This window comes from Cordyceps militaris, assembly GCF_000225605.1.
Source record: "Cordyceps militaris CM01 unplaced genomic scaffold CCM_S00005, whole genome shotgun sequence".
Lineage (NCBI taxonomy): Eukaryota > Fungi > Ascomycota > Sordariomycetes > Hypocreales > Cordycipitaceae > Cordyceps > Cordyceps militaris.
The window spans coordinates 1,621,392-1,647,323 of record NW_006271973.1 but is presented as its reverse complement, the minus strand read 5'-3'; the positions used below and the strand labels follow the sequence as shown (position 1 = coordinate 1,647,323).

General features: G+C 35.3%; 4 protein-coding genes across 4 annotated transcripts; 2 read left to right on the top strand and 2 right to left on the bottom strand.

Moving 5' to 3' along the window:
• Positions 1–627: 627 nt before the first annotated feature.
• On the top strand, positions 628–1,908 carry CCM_06859 (uncharacterized protein; the record flags this gene model as incomplete). Its single annotated transcript, XM_006671997.1, has 2 exons — positions 628–1,193; positions 1,266–1,908. The coding sequence occupies 2 exons, from the start codon at positions 628–630 to the stop codon at positions 1,906–1,908; spliced, it is 1,209 nt and encodes a 402-aa protein (XP_006672060.1).
• Positions 1,909–2,139: 231 nt separating this feature from the next.
• On the bottom strand, positions 2,140–3,154 carry CCM_06858 (nicotinamide-nucleotide adenylyltransferase 2; the record flags this gene model as incomplete). The annotated part of the gene is made up of 2 exons (XM_006671996.1): positions 2,140–2,683; positions 2,766–3,154. 2 exons carry the CDS (start codon positions 3,152–3,154, stop codon positions 2,140–2,142), a joined length of 933 nt encoding a protein of 310 aa, XP_006672059.1.
• Positions 3,155–22,765: 19,611 nt separating this feature from the next.
• Positions 22,766–23,449, top strand: CCM_06857 (uncharacterized protein; the record flags this gene model as incomplete). Its single annotated transcript, XM_006671995.1, has 1 exon — positions 22,766–23,449. One exon carries the CDS (start codon positions 22,766–22,768, stop codon positions 23,447–23,449), a length of 684 nt encoding a protein of 227 aa, XP_006672058.1.
• A 111-nt stretch (positions 23,450–23,560) lies between these two features.
• CCM_06856 (uncharacterized protein) lies at positions 23,561–24,347 on the bottom strand (the record flags this gene model as incomplete). The annotated part of the gene is made up of 3 exons (XM_006671994.1): positions 23,561–24,003; positions 24,061–24,183; positions 24,236–24,347. The coding sequence occupies 3 exons, from the start codon at positions 24,345–24,347 to the stop codon at positions 23,561–23,563; spliced, it is 678 nt and encodes a 225-aa protein (XP_006672057.1).
• Positions 24,348–25,932: the final 1,585 nt, after the last annotated feature.

Sequence of the window (25,932 nt, the reverse complement as noted above, 5' to 3'; positions counted from 1 at the left end):
TCCAAGCCCGAGGGCATGGGTATGGGTAAACTATGGTGATGGCTGTGTATTGCATTTTGGGCGTTTTGGTATGACATGTCGATGCTATATTCTCCTTTGTAATCCCTTGATTATTGACTTGTCAAATTTCCTTGATCCTCCCATCTACCGTTACCCCTCTCGCGCAACGAACCCTACCTACCTACGTAATGAGGGGCAGCTAAAAGCAACTCCTGACCTGAGGGGTCCATCACGCACCACTTTGCACCACCACACACACACACGCAACAAGGACAAGGGACCAAGACCGCTCCCACTACCACAAGCCCTTATCCACCCCGTGGATTTAGCAGATGCAATGCGAGCGCACAATATCCGTAAACCTACTCCCTGTGCCAGGCGCTACGGTTATCGGCCTGAAACGCCCTTTGCTGGCCGTTGCCACCTTGTTCGACGCCTGACGCTGCTGTGCCTAATGACTGCATCCATATGCGCGTCAACGCCACGCCAACTCTGATCGTGTAAAAGGACTCGACTGGCCTGCTTCTGTACTGCTCCGACTTGGCATAATTTGGGCTTTTTCTGGAATCCGGATGCCTCAGTTTGGCCTCCCGCAGTCGCCTCGCAAACCCCTTCCATTCTCGCGCAATGGCAGGCCGTCTGTCTGGATGGCTTCACGGCTTCGTCAATGACGGACCGCCGGAGCTGCCCAGGAAGCGCAGGCATCTGCTCACACCAGCGTCCTCTACCACCAACCTCGCGACCCAGCCCAGGTCTGATGCCACAGTCAACAGCGCTCTTTTCCAGAGGCTCCCGGCCGAGATCCGCATCCAGATCTTGACGGCCGCCTTTGGCGAGCGCACCCTGCACATGGACTTACTTCTCAGCTACCCGCCATGGCGGAGCAAGCCCGTTGCCCACGACCGCGCCGTCCCCGGCCATGCCGGCTTGTTCGTCGAGCCCAGCCGAGCCGGTGACGGAAAGTACTATCCTGTCCTTGACACGACAGCACGCCAGGCCTGGCTGTGGCACGGTTCCGTCTGCCACCGCAACCCACCTGGGACGGATCTTAGCAACGGCCACACCGTCCAGCCATGCCAGGACCAGTGTCGCAGCGGCATCACTCCGGACAATACATGCAACTTATGGCCGGGCATCGGCCCGGACAAGTGCCGAATTGGTGCCATGGGCTGGCTGCTATCTTGCCGACAAGCGTAAGAAAGATACTGACATGTTCTACACGATATGAAGCTTTTCTGCATATGCTAACGCAACGTCATAACCAGGTACTTGGAGGGCATCGACATTCTGTACGGCACAAACACGATACATACCGCCAGCAAGGCCTTGATCCTCAACGCTGATCGTCTCCTGCTGCCCCAGCGCGTGGCGGCCATTACATCCCTCGAGGTGCTGTGGGATTTTGGACCGTATCCCCCGTGGGCGGACAGCTTTCCCAGCAAGACCAAGGAGCTGCTGGGGGCTTTCGAGGATATGCTGCGGGCCGTGCTATCCTCGTTTCGCGGGCTCAAGGTGCTGTACATTTCTGTGCAGTGGACTGGACGAGACCCTCTTGTTGTCGATCCGGGAAAGGTCGGCAGCGGCTCTGAGGATATCGTGGAGCAGTTGCTGATGCGTCGCGTGGACGCCTTGGTGCGGCAGCTGCCAGCGCGTGTGGCTGACTTTGCTTTTGCCGTGCCCAGCTCTATTTACGCGGAACAGTGCCAAATCGCGCGTGAAACGCCAGGTAGGACAGTGGAGCATGTCTCAGACGGCGCCACGTATGAGCGCTTCTGGCGACCAGTCGGAAAGAGCATCGCCCACGCTGGATATTGGGTGCGTCTGGGCCAAAAGGACATGAGGATAAGCCAGCACAGCATGATGTTGGACAGCCTGCCACCCCATGAACGGATTCTGTACGCGCAATGATGAAAGAGTATATACGACTGGATGGGTACATGAATTTATGTTTTCAGATAGAGGTATGCAAATGTTGTCATTAATAATGGCTGTGTGTATGTATGTATGTGTATGCAGTAGAATGCGCAGCGCGGGCGTTGGAGTCGTGGCCATGAAGAAGAAAGGACCAGAGACTTGAATGTCTCGTGTAAATGCAAAAATAAACCAAAGAAAATCCCCAAGAAGATGTCTGTTTACCGTCTACTCGAGGTATAGACGATGTAGCTTGATATACTTGAAGACAGCGCCGGGAATGTCCATTGACTGCTCGCGGTTCTGTATCTGGGCGCGGACCTTTGTCGAACTGATGTCGTTTTCAAAGGCGTCAACGACCCAAATATTATGCTTGTACTTGCGCAGCGGCGCGATGGCGTCGCGCACGTCGCACTGGTGCGGGCGCTCGACGACAAAGGCGCCGTAGTAGCCGAGCAGGACGTCAATGTCGGCGGGGGCCCAGACGCGCGGGTTGCTCATGGTCAGGGCGAGGTCGGCGCCGATGAGCAGGACGATGCGGGCGCGCAGATGGGCGGTGCCGTCGGCGCTCACGATGCCGCCGAGGACGTCGTTGACGGCCGAGTCAAAGTGGCGCAGCACGTCGGCGGTGCGGCTGTAGAGCGGGCGGCCGGCGGCGTCGACGCGCGTGGCCTCCCAGTCGTCGACGTGGATGCCGAGGCTGTCGACGGCGAGGGCGCACATTTGCAGGCGGTGGTGGGCGGGCACGAGGGAGGCCTTGTTGTAGGCGTCACTGTTGGTTCCATGACGGGTCAGCGACGACGGAACGCAGCTTTGTTTGGGGGGGACAAGAGGAGGAGGAGGAGGGTGCTCACCTGCACGGGCTCAGATAGTTGCCGACAATCTCAAACTCGGTCCCCGGGACATGACGGGCCGCCAGCGCGAACATTTCCACGTGTAGCTTGGTGATGGGCGAGAAGCTGCCGCAGGCGACGAGCACGAGCGGCGTCTTGCCGGGCTGCGTGAGGCGGCGCTTGAGCTTGCTCGTGGGGAAGGCGTAGGTATTGGGCGGGGGAGACGGCGGCGGCGTTAATTGCTGCTGCTGCTGCGGTGCTTGTGTCGGCGGCGCTGGCACCCCATCGTCGCCTTCATTCGCTGTTGGTGGTGTTTTGGTGATCGGCGCCGAGGCCGGCGTCACCCGGAGTTCGGCGTCGGCGCTGGCGGCGGCGTCGGCAGCGGGGGTCAGGGACAGCATTGAGCCCATGTCTGCGGGGGTGCGGGCGGTGACGACGACCCGAAAAAGAGGTTGTGCTGTGTGTTGGTTTCTCTGTATTGACGTCGGGCAATGAAGTTTGGTTGGAAAAAAAAGCAAAGGTTCTTCCCAGAGTTGTCGCGTGCCTGGGAGTGGCTGTGCGGCTGGCGCGGTGTTTACGGCAGTTTTTTTTTTTGGCCCTCCCGCCTCTGACGCAACAAGAGTCTAACTATCTGACGAACAAGAGATTTGAGGAGAGGGGCACCATGAGTTACATAGATGGGCGGGCCTTGAAAGAGGGGCAAAGACGAGCGACTTTTTTTTCACCCTTCCCGGCAATCCCTCAGCTTTTTCTTGTCTCGGGCCGATATTACAAGACAACAGGGATTTGTTTTGAGTGTCTTTTGGGGTGTCTCTGACTAGCGTAATGATGTGCTTGATGCACGCCACTCTGATTGATTGTGCAAAGAATCTTGACACCACCAGTTGAAAAAGAAGGAAAAAAGGCTTGCATTTTGGATTGGATCCAGCTTCGCCACAATTGGTATAGGCTGTGTGGCGCACACGCCAAAGCACGCCTTCTAATATGTAGCCACACCTCGTCTGCAACCACGATGGTTCAGCCACCAATACTTTGTAAATAATAATAAAAAAGAGCCATTATTGCAAACGTACCCGAAAAGCGACTCGTTTATTAGTGCTGTGGAGAGGCTCGAGTGCAACTTGACCTTTCGGCGGTTCTGTTATCAGCGGCTGGCTGAGTCAGGCTGCAGCTGACGATGTGTGGGTTTCGTGAAGAAGCGAATGAAACGGATAAGACGGAATATCAGAAAGGGAAAGGGGCAGCATCTCAATTGAATATGAACGAGGAAAGAAGAATTGAAAATTGTAGCAGCACGGGAGTGGTCATGACCAGCGCTGCGTCGGCACCTTGTCCGCCCGCCTTTCCGGCGTCGGTCCGGGGACCGCCGCTGCGGACAAAAGGCTGCGGAGAAAAGGCTGCGGAAAAAAGGTCCCTAATAATTATTAACTTAGTCATGAAAACACCGCTCCGTGGCCTCGATTGGCCAGCAGCCCATCCATATCCTTATTGCTTCTTCCTGCCGCGATATTGACAATGCAAGTCGCACATCCCATGTCGCGAAACTGCCATGTTTCCAGAGGACGACGGGATGTTTTGCATCTGCCAGGATGATGCAATCCCTCGGACGATTGGGTTAGGGACAGAGGAATATGGTATTGCGCCGTTGATCAGGGCAAAAGTCTTGTCCATTGATCCGGTTTAGTACCCGGTCGGCTCTGGGCACCGGGACGATCATCCGCGCGACAGCGTGGGGTAGGTAGCTCTAGACCTTGGACGTTGTCTTCATTCTGGGAAGAAGAAAAAATCGAGTGTTGACCCTGTGCAAGCAGGCAACTTAAAGCTGGCCTCTTATTAGCCAGCGCATAGGCAAGAGACCCACTTTTAAGGGCTATAGACCTATTAATCCTAGCTATTAAGGAAGGCAGTGTTTATATTAAAGTTAGATTATCTTAATTATTAAGAACTAAATTAATATTATTATTACTTTTATTATTATTTAAATATACTTTAATTTTAATACTAATTAGTAGTTATTAAAACTATAAATAGTTAAAATAAAAAAAAGATAGACTAATTATAATTTCTTCTATATTACTTAAAGTAAAAGATTACTATTTATTATAACTTATAAAGATTACTTATTTTATTATTTATTATAAAAAAACTTCCTTTAAAGAACCTAATTAGAATATTTATTATTAAATTAATAATCTATATTTAACCTAAAACCTTCTTAAAAGGATTTATTAATAAAATAAGTTTAATTTTTATTATTTATTAATATTAAAAATAATAATAAATATACCTTTTATTAAATCTAAAAGCTAGAAAATAAAAATAATAAATAATTTAAAAGAATTCTTAAGATTTTTATCTTTAATAAATAATAATAATTAAGACTATTAAAAAGATTATTAAGAATATAAAACCTTAAAATATTTATTATTAAGCTAATCTTAAAGAATAGTAAATAAGCTAAAGATAGAAATTAAAAGTATTATAAAACTATTATTATTAAACTAATTCTATAAAGTAATAAAAGCTATAATAAAAAGATAAATAAAAAACTAGCTATTAAAAATTAACCTAAATATAATAATAAAAAAGGATTTAAATAATATAGTTATATAAATATAGTTATATTTTAAAATATTAAAATAAAAATATTAATTCTTTAATAAAACTCTTTTTATTTTTTAAAAAAAGTTTAAAAAGTAATAATTAGTTATATTTAGTAGGCTTAGTTAATATATTAAAAAAGAACTTTATAATTTTCTTTAAAGTAAAGATATTTATATACTAATTAGACTAAGTATTAAGATATAGAACTAACTAATAGAATTATTAAAAATAAAAAGGCTATTAAAATAGTTAAGAGAAAATAAGGATTACCTAAATTATATTAAAATATTATAAGCCTTTATAATATATTACTAACTAATAACCTTAACTCTAGCTAAAAGACTTATTAATAAATAGGTATAAAGACTATTTTATTTAAGACTTTAATAAAGGTAAGAATTAATATAGAAAGAATAGAATTACTAAATAAAGAAATATATATATCTTAACTAAGGAAATAAAGGTATATAAGAAGATTTAGATAAATACCTTATAACCTTAGAATTCCTAAGAATCCCTAAAGGCTAAAAAGGTAATTATTAAACCTTAACTATTAATAACTATAATAATAAATATTTTATAATTAATATTAAAAGTAGTTATTAAACCTTAACTATAAATAATTACCTTACTAACTACCTAATAATAAATATTATAGTTAAAAGTAAAGAATATATATTTTATAGAATAATTAAAAATAACTATTTCTAAGGCTTAAGATATAATAGAAATAGTTACTAATAACTATTTAAATAATAATATAATAACTATAATCTAGATTAATATAACTTTAACTATTATAACCTAACCTATAATTAATTAAGATTTAATCTATATTAAGAAGACTATAATTTTTCTTAGCTAAAGGTAAATATTCTCTATAAACTAGCTAATTTTAAAAAGAACTTCTAAGATATTAAAAAGTTTTTTAAAAGCTATAAAAATAACTTTTTTAATATTAAATTCTACTTATTCTTTAATAAATATAAAAGGTTTAAGATCTTAAAAGATATATTTAATTAAATATTCTTTACTATATTAAAAGATTAAGCCTAGAATTTCTATATTATAAACCTTATTAATAAAGGTATAGAATTTAAAAAGTTTATTATAAATATTAAAGTATACTTTAAGCTAATTATTAAGATTAATAGATATTATTAAAAATAGTTAGCTTTTTCTTTTATAAATATAATAAAAAAGAATAATAATAAGAGTATAATTTAATACTTAATAATTATAATTAATAAGATATAAAGCTTATATTAAGGAATATTTAATAGCTAATTATATAGCTTTTAAGATTTTATATAAACTCTTTAAATAGTAGTTTAAAGTATCTTAGCTTATACTTTTATATTATTTAAACTAGTTATAAGTTTTAAAGAGTTATTAATTAATATTTAATAATTAATTACTATATATAAATAAATTAATAAGTTTTTTATAAATATATTTTTTATAAACTATAAATTTAAAGGTAATAATAATAGTAATTATAATTAAAACTAACCTTTTAATTATTATTAATAATTATAGAAAAAGAATAACTTTTATAATAAAAATAATTAGAAAAGTTAACCTTTAAAATAGTATTTTATTTATAAGAAAAAAGAATATTAATTAACTAACTATTTTTAAAAAAAATATAAAGAGGCTAAAAAGAAGTAGTTTAATAAAAACTATTTAAAACTATTAACTATTAAAAGATACTAAGTATTCCTAGCTAAGAATAAAGGTATTAAGAATAATAAAGAGATTAATAATATCTAAAAAGTAATTAATTAATTCTATATAAATATAGATAATTAAAGTAAAAAAGAAAAAAATAGATAATAAAGATAAAAATAGGTAATTAGCTTATAGTTTAGTATTAACTTTCTTTATAATAGAATACTTTATAGTAATAAAAGCTAAGCTATTATTAAAAGATATACTAGTTAAGCTAGCTAATAATACTATTTATTACTTTTATATTAAAGAAAACCCTATAAAATAAAGAAATTATAAGGATAGCTAAGTCTTTATTTCTAAAGAAAGATACCTATTAAGTATATTTAAAGGTATCTTATTTAATATAAAAATAGCTAGTTAATCTAATACTAGTATACTATAAGCTTAAATACTAATAAAGATTATATTAATAGTCTAAATTATATTTAAAATTATATATCTAGAATTAGTATATACTTATAGTAAGCCTATAATATTAATAAAATCAATAAAAAGTAGGTAAGAAGTAAAATAATATTAAGCCTAGCTTAGAAATAATACTAGATAAGAGCTATATTATAGTTAAGGTAGGTAATAGTAAAAAGACTACTAGAAATATATCTAAATATATTAAGACTAATAAGACTTAACTAACTAAACTTAAGGTAGTACTTACCTAGAAGAAACCTAAAACCTAATTAACTATTATAAAAAAGCTTCTCTTCTTAGTAAATAAAGATAATAAGCTTTAGGTAAAAGCCTTCTTAGAATAGTTATAAGTATATACTAGCTTTAAGTTAAGACTACTTATAATTACTAAAGTAATTTAGAATATTATAAAGAAGATAATTATATAACTAGGCTTTATATTAAAGGGGATTTATATAAATATAGTATAAAGAGGAATCTAAAGAAATACCTAGATAAAGCTAGTTTTAGCCTAATATAATAAAGAACTAATTATTAGTATTAAAGACTACTAGATTAAGGTATAGGCTATAAAGCTAGTAAAAGTAGTTATAATAATAAACTAATTCCTTTAAAAAGATACTATAATAGCTACCTATTAGCTCCTATCTAGAGATATAATACTTTTATTTTACTAAGATATAAAAATATTTATAAATAATATATACTAAGTTAAAAATATATTTAGGCTAAAAGTATAGCTATTTTATTATATATACTTAATAGTAATAAAAAGTATACCTCTAGCTAAAATACTAAATAATACTATTAACCTTACTACTATACTAGTAGTATTTAATAAGGCTAATATAGTTATAGCTAAGGTATACTACCTCTAGGTTAAATTTAATATAAAGGTATTATTAGTTATTAGTATTTATAATATAATTATAGCTAACTAATTATATTAATAAGGTATTTACTTTAATTTATAGGTATTTAAGTATAAACCTTATATAGAATTAGTCTAGGCTACTTAATATTATAAATACTATAAATTTAAATATATTATATAGTTCTATATAGTAAAGATAGATAAGTATAGCTAGTATATAAGCTAAGCCTATACTAATATAGAAATATACCTAGCTATTACTAATATATTAAAGGAATTATATATTAATTATAAAAAAAAGTACTTAATATAGTCTAGAGACTACCCTATATAGTAGGAGTATTAGATCTAGGCTTAAGAAGCTTATTACCTCTAGCCTACCTAGTTTAAAACCTATTAGTTAACTAAGTATAAGCCTTAAAGCCTAAAGGCCTCTTTACTACTTAAATAAGTTATTAATAGCTTATAGCTATAGGGAAGACCCCCTAGGGCTAGGTAGAGCCTAGTAAAGAGATTAAATATATTATAGTTAAATATAATATAGTTCCCCCTAACTAGGGGTAATAGTATACTACCCCCCCCCCTTATTACTATAGACCCTAACTAGATAACCTATAATAGTAGTAATAATAGTATTAGTCTTAATACTAACTACCTCTAAACTAGCCTAACCTAGATAATAGAATAAAAATCTTTTTATAAAATATTTATAAAAATAATAATAATATCTAGGTAGCTTTATACCTTCTTAATAGTCTAGATATTCTAGCCTTTTAGGAAGTAATACTAGGCTAGCCCCCTTTTACCCTAGCCTTAATATTATACTAAAGGCTTTAAAAAAGAGGCTATATTATAACTTATATATATAAAAGATTATTAAAGAATCTTTAAGATATTACTTTATTAAAGGATACTTATTATATTTAATTCCTTTCTTTATTATTAGTTATTATAAATATCTATATTAAACCTAGGTTAAACTTAGTTACTCTCCTACCTAGAGTAAAAGTAGGTAAGCCTATACTAAAAGCTATAGTAAAAGACTTTAATATTTACTATCTAATATAGGACTTTTATAAATAAGAGTTTAATATTATTAAACCTATAATAAAGTATATAGATAGATTTAAGGTTAAGCTAGTTATATCTTTTAAGATAGGTATATAGTATAAAAAGAATAAATACTTAAGTATAATTAACTTACTTTAGGCTTTTCTTTCTTTAAAAAGGTAATATAGTATTATACTATAAAGCCTAACTAGGTTTAACTATATCTTTTAACTATTAATATTAAATATATATAAAAGAGTAAAACCTTTATAAACTAGAAATTAGAAGAAAATAGATAAAGATATAGTTACTATTAAGGTAATAGCCTAATTTTAGTCTTTAAATAAGGTAATACTTTATAACCCTTTTAAAATTAAAGTAATATATAAATAGTTAATAATAACTATTTAAAATATAGTCTAACTAGCTATTCTTATTATAGCTTTAGCCTAGTTATAATAACTATTATAATAGAATTAAAAGGTAGTAAATACTATTAATAATATAAAGAGGGTATAGTAGATAATATAGTATATAGAAGTACTAATAAATTAAGGATATATAGTTAAAGTAAAGATAGCCTAGGTAAAGACCTTATATAGGGCTAGGCTATAAAGCTAGAAGGAGTACCTAGATTCCTTAGGGGATATATTTAGGCTTTAAAGGTATTTTTACTAGGTAAAAGGATATATAGTTAAATATACTTTTAATATAATACTAGTCTTAACTAGACTAGATAGTAAGATAGTTATTATATAAAAAGAGAAAGCTAATATACTTAGCTAGAAGTTCTTTTTAAATATTATACTACTTAACTAAGAATAGCCTAGGTTTAAAGTAAAGCTATAAGGAGTAAGCTAGGATATAATTAAGATCTTTAAGCTAATTACTAAGGAGGAGGTTATAATAATACTTAGGGGATATATAACTTAGAATACCTTAAGGCTAAATAGGGTTCTTTATAGGTTCTTATAGGCTTTAAGACTACTACTTTATTAAATTTTAGCTTTATTTTATAATACTTTACTTAAAGCTAGTTACTTTCTATTTTAGTATAAAGCTAATACTATTATAGTCCTATAAAAGCTAGATAAATAACTAAAGGACTTTTATATAGCTAAAGGATAGTAACTTATTACCCTTCTTAATACTATAAATAAACTTCTTAAAAAGATTATAGTAAATAGGATTATAATTATAGTAAAGTTAAACTAGCTTTTACCTAATAGCTAAATAGGGAATAGGTAAAGGAGGTTAATTAAGATTACTATTACTATAATTTTAGAAATAGTTAGATTAGTATAGGCCTAAGGTAGTATTATATTACTACTATAGCTAGATATTACTAGTATCTTTAATAATATTAATTATAACCTCTTTATCTAGATATTTTAATAGTAGGGTTTTCTAGTTAAGGTACTAGGCCTAGTATAGTCTTTTTTAGCTAATAGGTTAGCCTAGTTAAGGCTTAATAATAGCCTAATATAGGCTAGGTTAGTCCCTTAAGGGGTGTCTTAAGGATTACTACTTTTACTAATTCTTTTTATTCTTTTTACTAGTTTATTATATACTACCTTTAAGATAATACTAAACCTAATAATAGTTAGGTTTATAGATAATACTAACCTACTTAGTATTAAACTAAATATAAATATAATAATCTTATAGTTAGAATAAAGATAAGAAATATATAAGGAGTAGTTAAAGGTTAATAACTTATAGTTCTTTATATTAAAGTTTAGTTTTATATACTTTTAATATAGCTAAGGCTTAGACTTAGGCCTAATCTAGCTTAATAATATATTAGTTTATTTAAAATAAGAAACCTAATTCCTTAAAGTCTAGCTAATACTAAGCCTAAGGTAAAAGAAATAACTCTAAGTAATTAAGAACTAAGTAATAAGAGTAGCCTAGGCCTTAAGTATAACTATTAGGAAAGCTTAAAGGCCTAAGGTTAAGGATATATAAAAGCTATACTTTTAAGGTATTAGGCCTATTATAATATTTAGTTTAGCTAATTAGTATATATTAAGAAAGGATAAGGTAATAGGCCTAGTCTAGACTCTATATAACCTTTAAGTATAATACCTATAACTAATTATAAGGGTATTTAAAGCTATCTTAATTTACTATATTAAAAAAGCTTTAAAGGTCTCTTTAATTAACCTCTATTTAATAACTAAGAAATACTAGATACTAATAAGGTAAGAGGTAAATAAGGTAGTAGCCTAGCTCTAGTATATATCTACCTAAATAGCTAAAGTAGTCTTAGTAGTAATAAAGAGGCTAAGGTAATAGTAATAATATAAGTAGTAATAATTATAATAATAAATAAGATTACTATTAGCTAACCTATATAAAAGCCTTCTAGGTAAGTTTAAGGAAGCCTTAAAGTAGGATTAAAAGATATTTAATAAGTAGTTATAAGATAGATTAGTAATAAGGTAAAAGGTAGATAAGTTAGTTAAATAATACTATACTAAATAGATTATAATCTACCCTACCTATAAGCTATTATAACTTTAATACCTTACCTAGGCAGTTTTATTCCTATTTATACCTAAATATATTAGTTTTATTATTATATAGATATATATAAAGAAGATTAGGCTTAATACCTTTTTTTATAAATAATATATTCTTAGTTATAAATTAGGCTTATATTATTATAAAGAAAAGTTAGAAAATATTTACTATATCTTATTAAGTTATATAGTATATTAAACTAAACCTAGGCTATTAAAAAGGTAGCTTTAAAATAGGTAGGATATACTATTAATATTAAACTACTTAAAGGATTTAGTAATTATTATTAAGTAGTTATACTTATAAGGTTAACTAATATATATCTAAACCTTACCTAGGTTAATACTAAACTAAGGTTAGGTTAAGTATAGTATAATAGTAATATAGGTATATAATAAGATAGGAATAGACTAGGTATATATTAGTACTAGTTTAGTATAAGTATAAGAAGTAATTAACTTTTAATTTTAAAATTTAATAAATTAGGCTATTAGTTTACTCCTACCCTAGTATAGCCTAAACCTAATATTAACTTAATTTTACCCCTTTTTCTAGGTATAAAATAGAAGATTTAAAAAAAATAAGTATAGCCTAGGCTAGGCCTAATACTATCTTAACTCTACTACTTCTAGTAGGCTAAAAAAAATATATAGAAAATTAAAAATAATTTTAAATAGGTATAGCCTAGGCTAGGCCTAGTACTACCCCTTCTTACCTCCTCTTCTTCCTACTCCTCCTCCTCCTCCTTACTTTCCTCCTTTTTAGTTAAGATAGCTAAGTCTAGGCCCTTATCTAGCCTAGGCTTAGGTATAGTTACCCCTTAGGCCTTTAAGGTAGCTATAGTAACCTAGAGTAGGCTAGTTAAGGTATACTACTACTAGGCTAGCTAATAAGCTACCTTAGCCTTAGCCTAGTCTAGATATATTAATATCTTAGTATTAATATAAATAGCTATAGCTAAGGTTAGGTTATAACTAATAAAGGCTAATATAATTATAACCTAGATTAAACTAGCTATACTTTAAATATAATAAGTATTACTTTTAGTATTTATATTATTAGCTTAGTTATAAGTATAATAAATAGCTATTATTAAGTAGTTAAACTTAATATTACTTAAGCCTAAGGTTAAGCTATCTTTAATATAAGCTAGGAGTTAATCTTAGGTAGTAATAGCTATAGGCTTAATATTATTAATAAGCTATTAATAAGTTAATTAAAATTAAACCTAATTAGGTTTTAAATTAAAATTAAAGAAACTTATTAGTATATAAACTTTATTATTTTTTATATACTTAATATATATAAATATATTAAGATTTAAAACTAAATTAAAATAAAAGCCTTCTTAATATAGTATTAAGATACTTACTAACCTATTTAAAGTAAGTAATAGTATTAATATTACCTATATACTTAAGGTACTAGCTATAAGGGACTAATACTAGCTTACCTATAGTAATAACCTAGTATAGGTATTTAGTAAGGTAGTAAGAAGGTAAAGGGGGTAACTAGCTAGATTAATATTAAAATAAAGATAAATAATAAATAAGTAAAGGTTATTTATATTATTAATAATAATAATAATAATATTAAACTAATAAGGTTAAGAATAAGATAAGGCTAGGTATATACTAAGGATAAGGTAACTTACTATAGTAATAGTAGTAGTAATAGTTAAAATTTTTATTTTTCTAAAAAGTATTAATAATATTAAGATAAGGCTAAGAATAGCTTAAGTATAGCCTAGAAAGGTATATAAAGATAAGAAGAAGGGAAGTATATAAGTATAATAGTAATAATAATAAGAAACTAATAAAGAGGAAAGTTAATATAGTTTAATAGTTAAAATAAGAAAGGCTTAGCTTAGGTAGGGGTAAAGGTAATAATAAGGTATAGTATATATACTAAAGGTAAGGAAGATATATAATTATATATTATTAAAAAAGAAAAGAAAAAAGTAAAAATTAAAGAATTTAAGGCTTTTTAAATATTATAATAAATAGACTAGCTAGCTAAGTAATAAACTAAAAATAATAATAATTAAATATATATAGTTATAGCTTCTTTTCTATTTAATATAATAAATATAATAAACTATATAAAGGTTAATATTAATTTAAAGGTTTTAAAAAAGTATAAAGATATAAATAGAGTAATTATAAAGTAAGAAGTAAAGATAAGTATAAAAGTATATAAAAGTAAGAAAGTAATAAGGCTATCTTAACTAGTCCTAGTATAGGTAAAGCCTTATAAGAAGTAAGGTTTTTACCTATTTAATATAAATAATATAGAAAATAAACTATAGAAGCTAAAGAGAAAAATAATAAAGGTAGATATTATAGCCTTTATAGCTATTATTATACCTACTTATACTTTAAAGTATCTAGGGATTAAGATTTAAGAGGGACCTTAACTATATATAGTACCTAGCCTAGGCTAGGATAAGGCTATAGGGAGAGGAGGTTAAGGGGATTAAGTAGGGGATAGGTAGGTTTATTAGCCTACTAAGTTTTATATATTTATACCTATTATTATTATCTTTTATTAAGATAAGGAGTATACTACTCCCTACTAGGAATTGCTTTAGGATTATACTAAACCTATACTAGAGCTAGGGTTTTTCCTTTAGGTACTCTAGTTTTTTCCTTATCTTATAAGCTATAGAGGTACTAGATAGACTAGCTAGTCTAATTAGTATAATATAATAATAATAATAATAGTCTAAATTAAATAAAATAATAAAACTATAAAGATAATATTTTTTAGTAAAATAAACCTAGTTATATTATTAGGTATTATTAGGCTATAAATAGCTATTAATAACCTTAAATTCTAGGTCCTTTTAATACTAACCTTTTTCTTAATATTCTTTAAGGATATAGATTAGCTTAGTATTTAGTTTAATAACCTTATAAATACCCTTATTAAAGGTAATATTATTATCTTAATAATTAAGTAATAGGGGTACCTATTCTAGCTATTAAGCCTAGTTTTAATAGTAGCCTTCTACCTTATAGAATAAAAGCTTAGGTAACTATATTAAAGATTTAGCTACCTATTAGCTTACTACTTAAGTAATATTTTAGAGTATATTAGTAAAGACTTTAATATTAATACTTTAAAGAAAATAATAAAGATATATAAGAATTACTAATTAAACTAAAAAACCTTTAACTAATTTTATTTTATAATTAAAAATAACTATAAATTTAACTATAAGATTATAATAAATATTTATTATATTAATAATAAGCTAGTCTTTTATATTATTAATTTAGTAATAGCCTTTTAAGCTATAAGGTTCTTTTAAAGTTAAGATTAGAAGGTAAAGAATATATAGAATATAATTCTAAAATACTAAATTAATATATATATTAGCCTACCTAACTAGATTATTTATAATATTAAAAAGAATTTTACTTTTATTAAATTTAAATATTATATAAATAGCTTTTATATCTAGATCTAAGCTATTCTTATTAAGGCTTATAATAGTATAAAAAAGGTAAAAAGGTATTATAGTATTCTTTATTAAATATTTAAAGTTATTAAAAATAATATTAATAATATTATAAATAAATACTAAATCCTCTAAATAGCTATTAAAGCTATTAATAATATAGTAAACCTAAATAGCCTTATCTTAATACTATTAGTTTTTAATATATACTTTTAAATATCTTACTAATTACCTTTTTACTTAGATATTTATAAATAAAGTAAAGTAATTTAAAAAATAATAATAAAGGTCTATATTCTTTACTAAAAGTATTAAATTAAAAAAGTATAAACCTAAAGAAATAGTCTAAATATAAGCCTTCTTTATTAACTACCTTTATAGTTAAATATCCTTATATAATATAAAAAGAAAAGATAATAAAACCTATTTAAAATAGCTATAATAAAAGGTAAAATCTATATTATTAAGATATTAAAGGGACTATTAAAGTTCTATTTAATAGTAGTCTATTCTTTTTAAAAGGATAAAATAAAAAAAAAAGAATAAAAAAGGTTAAAGTAAAATATAAAAAAAGAGGTAATAAAGGTAAAAATAGAATATAAAGGGGGTTTAGAATAGTAGCTAAGAACCTTTTTAAGAATAAGGATATTAATAAAACCCTATTAATATTATTAAGATATAATTAAAAAAGTATTACTATATAGCCTAATTAAGAAATTATAGAATTAAAAGGCTAGGTATTTTCTAGTAGTACTATAAGCCTAGTTCTTAGTTAAAACCTTAATAAAAACTAGGATTTTAATAAAAATACTATAGGCTTAGCTTTTAATTAAGATATTAATAAAGACTAAGCCTTTACTAATAATATTAAAGAATTTAAAAGTAAAAAAAATAAAGAAAATAATTTAATAAGGTTAAAACTAATATATATTATTAAATATAATAACTAGACTAGATATTAGGTAATAATTTTTATTAATATTTAGTCTTAGCTAGCCTAGCCTAGTTAATAATAAATAATAAAAGGTTTTTAAGCTAAAGAAAAGGAAAATTTTACCTAACTATATAGTCTAAACCCCTTTAAAAGGGATAAAATTATAAAAAAAAAGGTAGAAAAGATAATAATAAAGAGATTATTAAGATTAATAAAAAATAAACTAATAAAAAAATATAAAGTCTATTTAATAAATATAGAATTTAAAAAGTATATAGATTACTTAAATAATAAAGATAATTATAAGATCTTTATAATAAAAACTATAAATAAAGAAAATATTATATACTTTAAAGTATATCTTTTTATAAAAGAAAAGAATAACTATAAGCTAGTAATTAAATTATATAAGGCTAGAATTATTATAATACTTAGTATACTATTTAAATAGTTAAATAAGGTAGAAATTAAAGGCTTAATAGCTATTAGTATATTTAAATTTATAGAATTTAACCTTAAGGTTTATAAAGATATATAAATCTTTAATTTAAGGCTTATTAATAAAGTTAAAAGTAAAAAAACTAAAAAAGAGTATAAAAAGTCTAGAATAGTAATTTATAGCTTTAATAATTAAGATAAAGCCTTAATTTTAATAATATTATTTATAATTTAATAATTAAGCTAAAGAATTATTATTACTATTACTTTTTTAATTATTAAAAAAAGAGGTAAAAAATATAATAAAATAAAAAACACTAAAAAGTAAATCTAGTTTAAAGATATTACCTAGGTATATACTTAATTAAAGATAATACTAAATAGAATAATTCTAATAAGGCTATTAAAATAATTATAATATTAATACCTATAAAGTATAATTATAATAGTTCTAAGGCCTTTTTATAGTATTTTAAAATTAAGTAATTACTAATATATAATATATTTAAAGTATTTTTTTAAATAGCTAAGTATAACTACCTTAATATTTAACCTATACTTTCTTATCTTAAATAAAAAGGAATTTAAGATTATAAGCCTTTAAATAGATAATATACTTATTCTAAGTAATAAAGGCTTTATTAAAAAAGAAAATAAAGAAATATTAAAAGTAAGTATTATTATAAAGCTAAGAAATAATTTAATAGTAAAAAACCTATTATTCTTTAATAGTTATTATCTAGACCTTAAGAAAGATAGTATAATTATTATAAACTAATATAAATAAAGAAAGAAACTAAAAATACTCTTAATTAAGAAAAAGTATACCTAGTAAAAAGCCTAAAAAGTATATATTATTAATATCTACTAGTTAAAAGTAATATTTAACCTTTTTATAGTTATATAATAATAATAACCTAAAGAGAAAGATTTTAAAAAGCTAGGAATAAGAATCTAGTAATAAATAGATAATTAGGAAAGAAGTATTTAATATATTTTAATAGACTTTAAGAAAGTAAAGATATTTATTTTTATTAATAAATTATTTACTAATAATAAGGATTTAAGCTTTTAAATAGGTTATATTATTATAATTAATAATAAAGAATAAATTAATAATAATAAATTTATATTTAAAAAAAATATTATTATTTAAAGTTTAATAAAATTAAAAAGAATAATAAGATTAGCTTTAGTATTAGAATTATATAATATAGTTATAAGAATAGATATAAAATATACTATTAGCTTAATAATTAATATAATTATAAAAGAATTAAATATCCTAAAAATCTTAATAATTATCTATATTAACTCCTTATTACTATATAAATACCTTATTAAGTTTAAAATAACTAAAAAGAAATAGTTAATAATTAATATTATAGTTTTTTATTAATTATATATAAAAAAAAAGTTTATAAATTATAATAAATTAATAATAATAATAACCTAGTTAATATTATAATAAAAGTATTATTAAATTAAATAATATAAAGCCTTATTAAATTAAATAAATTAAATATATAAATAAAAGAATAAATAGAATATAAAAATAAACTAAAAAAGGTAAATTATTAAAAAATTAAAGTATTAAGAAAATTAATAAGAAAAAAGTATATATATAAAAGGAAAAAAAGGCTCTAATTAGCTAAGAAAGGCTTAGAATAGAAAAATAAAGTTTTAGTATTAATAATACTAAAAAGAATAACTTTTTATTATATTTTTAAATAAATTAGGCCTATTTATAAAGCTATAAAGAAAGAAAGTATAAGTATTAACCTTATATAAGTAGGTAACTTAAAGCTAGCCTCTTATTAGCTAGTATATAGGTAAAAGACTTACTTTTAAGGGTTATAGACTTATTAATCTTAGCTATTAAGGAAGGTAGTATTTATATTAGAGTTAGATTATCTTAATTATTAGGAACTAAATTAATATTATTATTGCTTTTGTTATTATTTAAATAAACCTTGATTCTAATATCGAGTATATTTAGAAAATCGTCTTTATTTAAAAAATCGGTTATACATATATTATATAAATGTGCCGGGCCAGCTAGAGTCAAACAGCCGCTGCGGGAGCTACATTGCAGATCCATCCAGCTGCAACCATCTCCATCCGTCTGCAACGAGTGCATGAGACAAGTCTCGGTTCCAGCATTGCAAACAAAACAACAAGAAAGGTCAACTTGTGAAAAAAATCCTTTGCGACGCCCACCCATCTACTACCCGAGTTGTCGAGTTGATTGCTAGTGGGTTGCCTTGGTCCGTGGTGACTCGGTTCGAGAGTGGTGTTGGGAAGTTGAAGTATTCCCCCCCCTCTCTACTATGTATGCCATTTCGAAGATATTGAGGGATTCTGACCAGGCAAAACGTAACTATTGTATCCGTATATTGTATGCCATTGGCAAGGTAACTCTCCTCGTACCCAACCATTTCACCAAACAAGACGCGGCCAATCACCATGGCTCAATTGTGCCCCACATTGAAAATCCACCCGCAATAAGAAGGCAAAAATTTCAACTCTCTTTTTCCACTTTTCTTTCTTCTTCTTCAATATTGAACAACGCAAACAACAACGTCTATGCTCCCCTGATACATGCCTGGTGTGAGGTGGCAACTCTGTTGCTATCCAAGACCTTCTAGGATCGCGAGGAACACAAGACGGAGAAGAAAGCGAGCAATCTTGGGTGCGGTGCTACCCGGCCACAGGCCGATGGGAAGGACCGCAATGATTGAACGTACATGCCTACACCTTTGCGCCGATTGTTAATTCGATACCTACAACACGTGTAGACTACATCTCGACGGAAGCTGCGCGACGGCTACACCATGTGCGGTATTCTAGACGGCTCTCGAGACGATCGTAAAGGGAGACCATAGTTACACAATCGACAACTGAAACACCATAATAACGTCACCTTCGAGCGACGACCAGTAGTGCCGCGGAGAGAGCCATACAGATGCTCTGCGATGCTGCAATGTAGAGTACCCCAGACAATCCCAGTCAGCATCTGAAGGTCGAATGCAGACAACACTTGGCACTGGCACCGCGACGCGCATACACCACTACCACTTTCAGGACACTAGTCGTTTACTATTCGGGAGTATAATAATTGTGTATTGCATTTGCTCATTTGCGTTATACCGTGACCTAAAAAATGACCAATCATCGCCGCTAGTTACCGCTATCGCTACTGAAATTCGGAACGATAGCTGATTACAAAAATAAAGAACGGACATGTTACCGTGACCCATGACCCGCCATCGTATGTAGAAGTACACAAAAGTGTCAAAAATATCGAAGAGAAGACGACCAACCAGGGTCAATTCCAAAGCTAGCTAATCTCCCCAGAGTGTGAGTGGTGAGCACTCTCTTGAAGCGTGCGAGAGATAACAACTGTCCTAGACGACTGTTAGTTCACGAAATGACAACAACCAGGCTGACGGTGCCCAGAAAAGAAGGAGATCATACCACTTAAAAGGCTTCGACAATGGCGCGGGCGACTTGGTGAAGGTTATCGAGGCTTCTCTTGGCATTGGAGCACTGCTCGTCGCCCTCACCACACTCCTCCGTGCTCTCTTCCTGTCCAGCTTCCAGGACCGACTCGGCGGCGCGCTTGGCCTTCCAGCAAGGCTGGCCAGGTCTCAGGCACCAGCGCTTGGAGAGCTCGTCCTGCTCCTCGACGGCGCGCTTCCAGCAAGGCTCGCCAGGTCTCATGCACCAGCGCTTCTCGATGGCGGCGGCGGCCTCGACGTCCCGCTTGCTCTTCTGGATGCGGTGCTGCTCGTAAAAGGCAGCGGGGTCGGGCGAGCCCTGGGCGGCGAGCTCGACAAGACGGTCGTAGGCAACCGAGGCGATGAGGCCCATGCCGTCGGTCGTGCCACGGGCGGCGGCGGCGGCGGCCTCGGCCTCGGCGTGGGCGTCGACGGCTTCGACAGCGCGCTTGAGCTTCCAGCACGGCTCGCCGGGTCTCGTGCACCAGGGACGGGGAGCAGCGAGGCCAGTGGCCGCGAGGGCGAGAAGAGCGGCGAATTCAAACTTCATGATGGAAAGAGGGATGTTTTGGAGGTTGTTTGTTGGTTGGGTGTTTGGGGGAGGGGCAGTGGAAACTTTGAGCCTGCAAAGATGGCAAAGATTCGAGGGATTGAAACTTGGGGCAAGGAAGAAAATAGGGAGCAAACGAAGAGAAGACTAGGAGAGCTGTGTCTGGAGGGATAGAATGATGCAAACTGCGGGGATTCGTCTCGGTGTTTATAGTCTGGAGATGCTGCAGAGACAGATCAGCGATGCCTATACAAACTCCGCCTTTGTGGGACAAGTTCAATCACGAGAGCCGAAAGGGATCAAAGAAGAAGGGAAAGCAAGACGAGTCTAGACCAAGTCCAGACTCAATGAAAAGGTGAATAAGATACCCGCCTGTGGGCAGCAGCTGTGGGCAGTTGGTCTCCGCTCGCCAACCGACGGCCGGCGTGGCAACGGCAGTTGGCCCTGCGGAGAGTTTGATGTCAGTTCATCTTCAAGACGAACTGAATCATGTCCAGGCCGAGAGGACTACTAGCATGGTGGCGGCTCTGCAGCCCTGTGGGAGTCGTGGCTGGCATGGCGGCTCGACAAATGGTTCAAACTATTCTATTGATACCCCGATTAGGAAATACCACCCCTGCCGCATCGGCGCCGCGCCACACACCCGGGAGCGAATCACAGCACGGCTCCGAGAAATTGGGACAAACTAGAGGCCAATTAAAAAGACACCATGTCGTGAGCTCTATTGTTATTTTTTAATTTTTTTTTTTGGCTTTAGTGTGGGTGCCATCTGCCGTTGCCTGACTCGTAGCTTGGGGAACTGAGATGCGATCTGAGCCATCGTCAACGCGGGGGATGGTAGTTGCTGGGGAAAAGAAAAAGAATAGACTCAATAATCGGATGGACAGACATGACATGCAAGGAACCTGTTTGCTCCTTGTTCAGCCCCAGGGCGGAGAATCGTCGTACGTAAAGAGAGCTATGAATAGATGGCGTTGCCACACTGACGGGCCCTTGGGCAGTCGTTCGGATCTCAGCCAAGCTTTCTTTTGTCTGTTATCGGGCACTCAATATTACGTCTTCTCATTGGCTGTAATTGTGCGTGTGAATGGCTTTGTTGTACTATACTAATACTACGTCCTCACGGACTGTAAGAGCCACCAGCTTCGACTTCTTTCAGCAGCCACAGCTGCAGCCTCGACAAAGCCTCAAACGTCTTGAAGTAAAGTAGGGCCGGGAGAAGAATCGCTCGGTGTACGGACCGAAGACTTCGTCCTGAGTTTTCTTGGCATGCTTGATGTCGTGGTCACCAACCCACGGCCATGGTCTGCCAAGGTCCTGCATGGCGAGTGTGTCACCACCCTCCAGGTTGCCGTGCAAGCCACAGTCTCCCGTGGGTTTGCGTCCAACGAACAAAGAAGAATGGGGTCGTATGCGGCTGGAACGTCTCGGCGACTGGTGACGCCCGACAAGATTTGATCTTGGTGAGAGACCCCGCGTCCCCGAAAAAGCCCCTCAACAGTCTCGCCCTTTTACGCCCCGAGACTGACGCCAATGGTTATCAAAAGAATTCCCAGCTATTGTCAACAATCCCCTCACGTCGTCATGGCTCCGGTGCGGGGAAAGAGCGCCGGTGAGGAGTTAGTCTAGCTGGGCACGTAAGATCCCAATCGAGTCAGCGCCGAAGCTGTGAGTAAGCCCTACGGTGAACTTGCCAACCCTTGCTCAGCCCACCTGCAAGCCAAGGCTGCCGTTGTAACGATCCGGTCGACGTCAGTAACACAGTGTGAACATGGCGGCTTTTGATGCTGTGGGTAGTTCACCTAGTAATGATGTCGCTCATTGCCGTGACGAGTGAGGCACTGAGCGGTATGTAATTCTGGTGTATTTGATTTCCGTGAGGAGGAAAAAGATAAAATACCAAACATCGAGGATCTTTTGAAGGAAAAAAAAAATCGAGAATGGCCAACAAGATTGAATACAAGCAAGTCGACGACAGTGCCGGAGAGGACGAGACCGAGTACCAACAACCGGCGCCACGACCGCGGCGCTGGCTCCCAGCCGTCATCGGCTTTGTCCTCGGGCTGGCGACCATGAGCGTGCTCTTCTCCCTCTACTCCGCCCTCGCAGCGTCTTCCCACGCGCGCGCCCGCATCCTCCCCCATGCGCGCAACGGCACCGACCCGGCGACCGGTCTGCCGCTGGCGTGGTCGCACGGCGACTGCGGCAACTCGGCCGACGACGCGCGCGCGCGCGGCTGCCGGTACAGCATCGTGCTGCACGCGTGGCTGCCGGCGTCGTGCCTGACGGCGGCCGACGACGAGGACGCGCGCGACATGTACCGGGACCGCCGCTGGCCGTTCGCGACGGCCGCGGCGGGGGGAGCCCGCAACATGACGGTCGGGGAGCTCGGCGCGGGCGACTACGGCTACTTTGACACGACGTTTGACTGGCACGTCACGCACTGCATGTACGTCTGGAAGCGGCTGCACAGGATCCTCCTGGATCCGACGCAGGAGCTGGACACGTACACGGCCAACTACCACCATACGAGCCACTGCGTCAAGATGATTGGCGGACACCCCGAGGGCATGAAGGACTCGGGTACCAAGATTTTTGTCAAATATCCCAAGTGTGCGAGATAGAGAATTAGGGCAGATGATGGGACAGCGAAATTGAACGACGGATGTAAGTATTGTTGCGTCACACGGGACTCTGATTATGCTCTATTCATGATGATTGTAGTCGAAGCCCTTCTACTCGTTCTGGAAGATTGGCGCTCCCTCTACAAACTCGAAAAAGTCGAGATCCTGCGCCGCCGTATTCTCAACCGCCCACTCGTGGATCTTGTCAAAATTCTTGCAAGTATGCATCGTGTGCACGTTTCCAATAAACCGCTGCTGCTTCCTGCTCCACTGCCACGTAATGGTGGACAGGTCCGACGTGCACTGAAGCGACTGTCGCAGCTGCTCGTAGCAGTGCTCCATGTGGAAGATGTTGTCTTGCGCCTCGTCCGAGCCCGATGTCAGGTCCATCGGGTAGGCGTTTGGGTATACCAGCTTGCGCATCATGTTGAGGCAATGCAGCTGGTGAAACACGTCGAGCTCCACGATGTGGTAGTCGGTGTCGTTGGAAAACCGAGTCGTGGCATTGACAAGATGGGCGGCCGCCTCTGGTAGGATTTGCGAGATGAGAGTTTCTAAAATGGACGCAGATTAGATCACTTCGAGTCTTTTGCTCCTTGTCTACAACATACTGTTGTAGAGATTGTCCCACGCTTCGTCAACCGATGGCGTAGAGCCGAGGTACTTTGACGTATCTCCTTTCAGACCACCGGTGAAGAGTATGTTGTGATACTCGACTACTGACTGTGCAGGCGCTTCGAGTATTTAGTACGTGATTTTCTGAAATCAGTGGTATATATGGCTTACTGTAGACCTCGTCCGGAATGTAGTGCTTTCTAGGGTCGTGTCTTGCCAAGTTCCATACTGCAAAAAGCGCCAACAGCAAGCCCACGTTCAAGACGACAGAATAAGGCAGCATGTTGGCCCATCTCTCTTGCCGTCTTGGTCGAAATGGCAGCTCGAACCTGTCTTTTTCTTCATTCTGTAGAAAGGGCGCCTCGTCAGAGGTCCGTTCTGCCAACTTGTATTCCATAATCAGAAAATCTGCAAGGCCAATTCTGCTGCGTCTCAAGTATACCTTGTAGTAAATGCCATACTACAACAATCTTGGGGTGGTGCTGACGTCGCTTTCTGATTGCGAGTAGTCCGTGTAAGCAGGGGCATGATCGCGTGCTGTGAGGGTTGCCTCTGGTAAGCACCGCGCACTGTGTAAGAAATGCCCCTCTAGCCACCACTCCATCCCATACTGGATAGCTCACAATGTTACATTATGGCGTTTTCCATGATGCCACCTTACTATCGCTAAACGAACGTCGACTTGCATGTCGTGCTGTCGTCAGCCGAAGGAGGCGGCCAGCCCTGCAGGGAGGCGCTACCTCAGCCTCAAACCCATGCGGGGGAGCAAGCGGTGTCTATCGTGCCTAGGTATTGGTCAAAACGCTTTCTATCTCGTACATGAATCATATACGGTGGGACGATGAGCAATATATAGCCTGGGCTTGATTGTAGGTAAGAACTTGGAGATTGTCACTGGAGCCCCCCCACCCTACCCCCACGGCGCCTCGACTTACACGGCCTGTCTTCAGCAGCGATTTCAAAATCCCCAGGTATGTGAGCCATTGATTTCCGTGATACATAAAGCTCCATTTCAAATACTACAGGGGTATGTACACACTGCTGAGTGGGTTCAACTTTCTCTTCTCGCCATGCCATGGCGTCAATGCCTCATGCTCCCTCGATTTCACGTCACACTGGACCTCAAAGCCACCAGAAGATCCACCAAGTGACCGTTGTCTCTTTTACTTTAAAGCTGAATGATGATGGCAACGCGGAAGAATGATTGGCGGGGCGAAGCCAAAGCGGCGGATGCAGGTCTACCTGCTGAAACTGCTGTCTGACCTGTTCCCAAACCAGCAACCACCGGGCTTCATATCTCTCATACAAGAACGACAACATGATAGATTGAATGTAACATTGGAAAAGGGAAGGCGACCGGCAGAGTGGCGCTACTGGTGCGGGATGTGGGAAGCCTGAGCATGCTTATGCCGTGGGGTGACTATCTGCTCAAATACATATCAAACATGTCCGCCATACATGTAATCAGTTCTGACGCAGCACTCTACAAGCTATATCAGCAGCGAAATCAAAACAACATTTACTCACGTTTTTATTCAAAATGAAGTTCATCATTCCTGTCGCCTTTGCTCTTTTCGGCGCCGCCCTTGCCGCACCCGTCGACGTTGATACGCGCGCCCCCAAGGGCGATATTCTCTACAACAACGCAGCTGGTTGGGGAAAGCGCGCTGAAGATTCCGATGCGACCAAGCGCTCCCCCAAGGGAGACATTCTTTACAACAACCAGGCCGGTTGGGGAAAGCGCTCCGAGGAGAGTGATGCGGCCAAGCGCGCCCCCAAGGGCGACATCCTCTACAACAACGCGGCTGGCTGGGGAAAGCGCTCCGAGGAGGGCGATGTCAAGCGCTCCCCTAAAGGAGACATTCTTT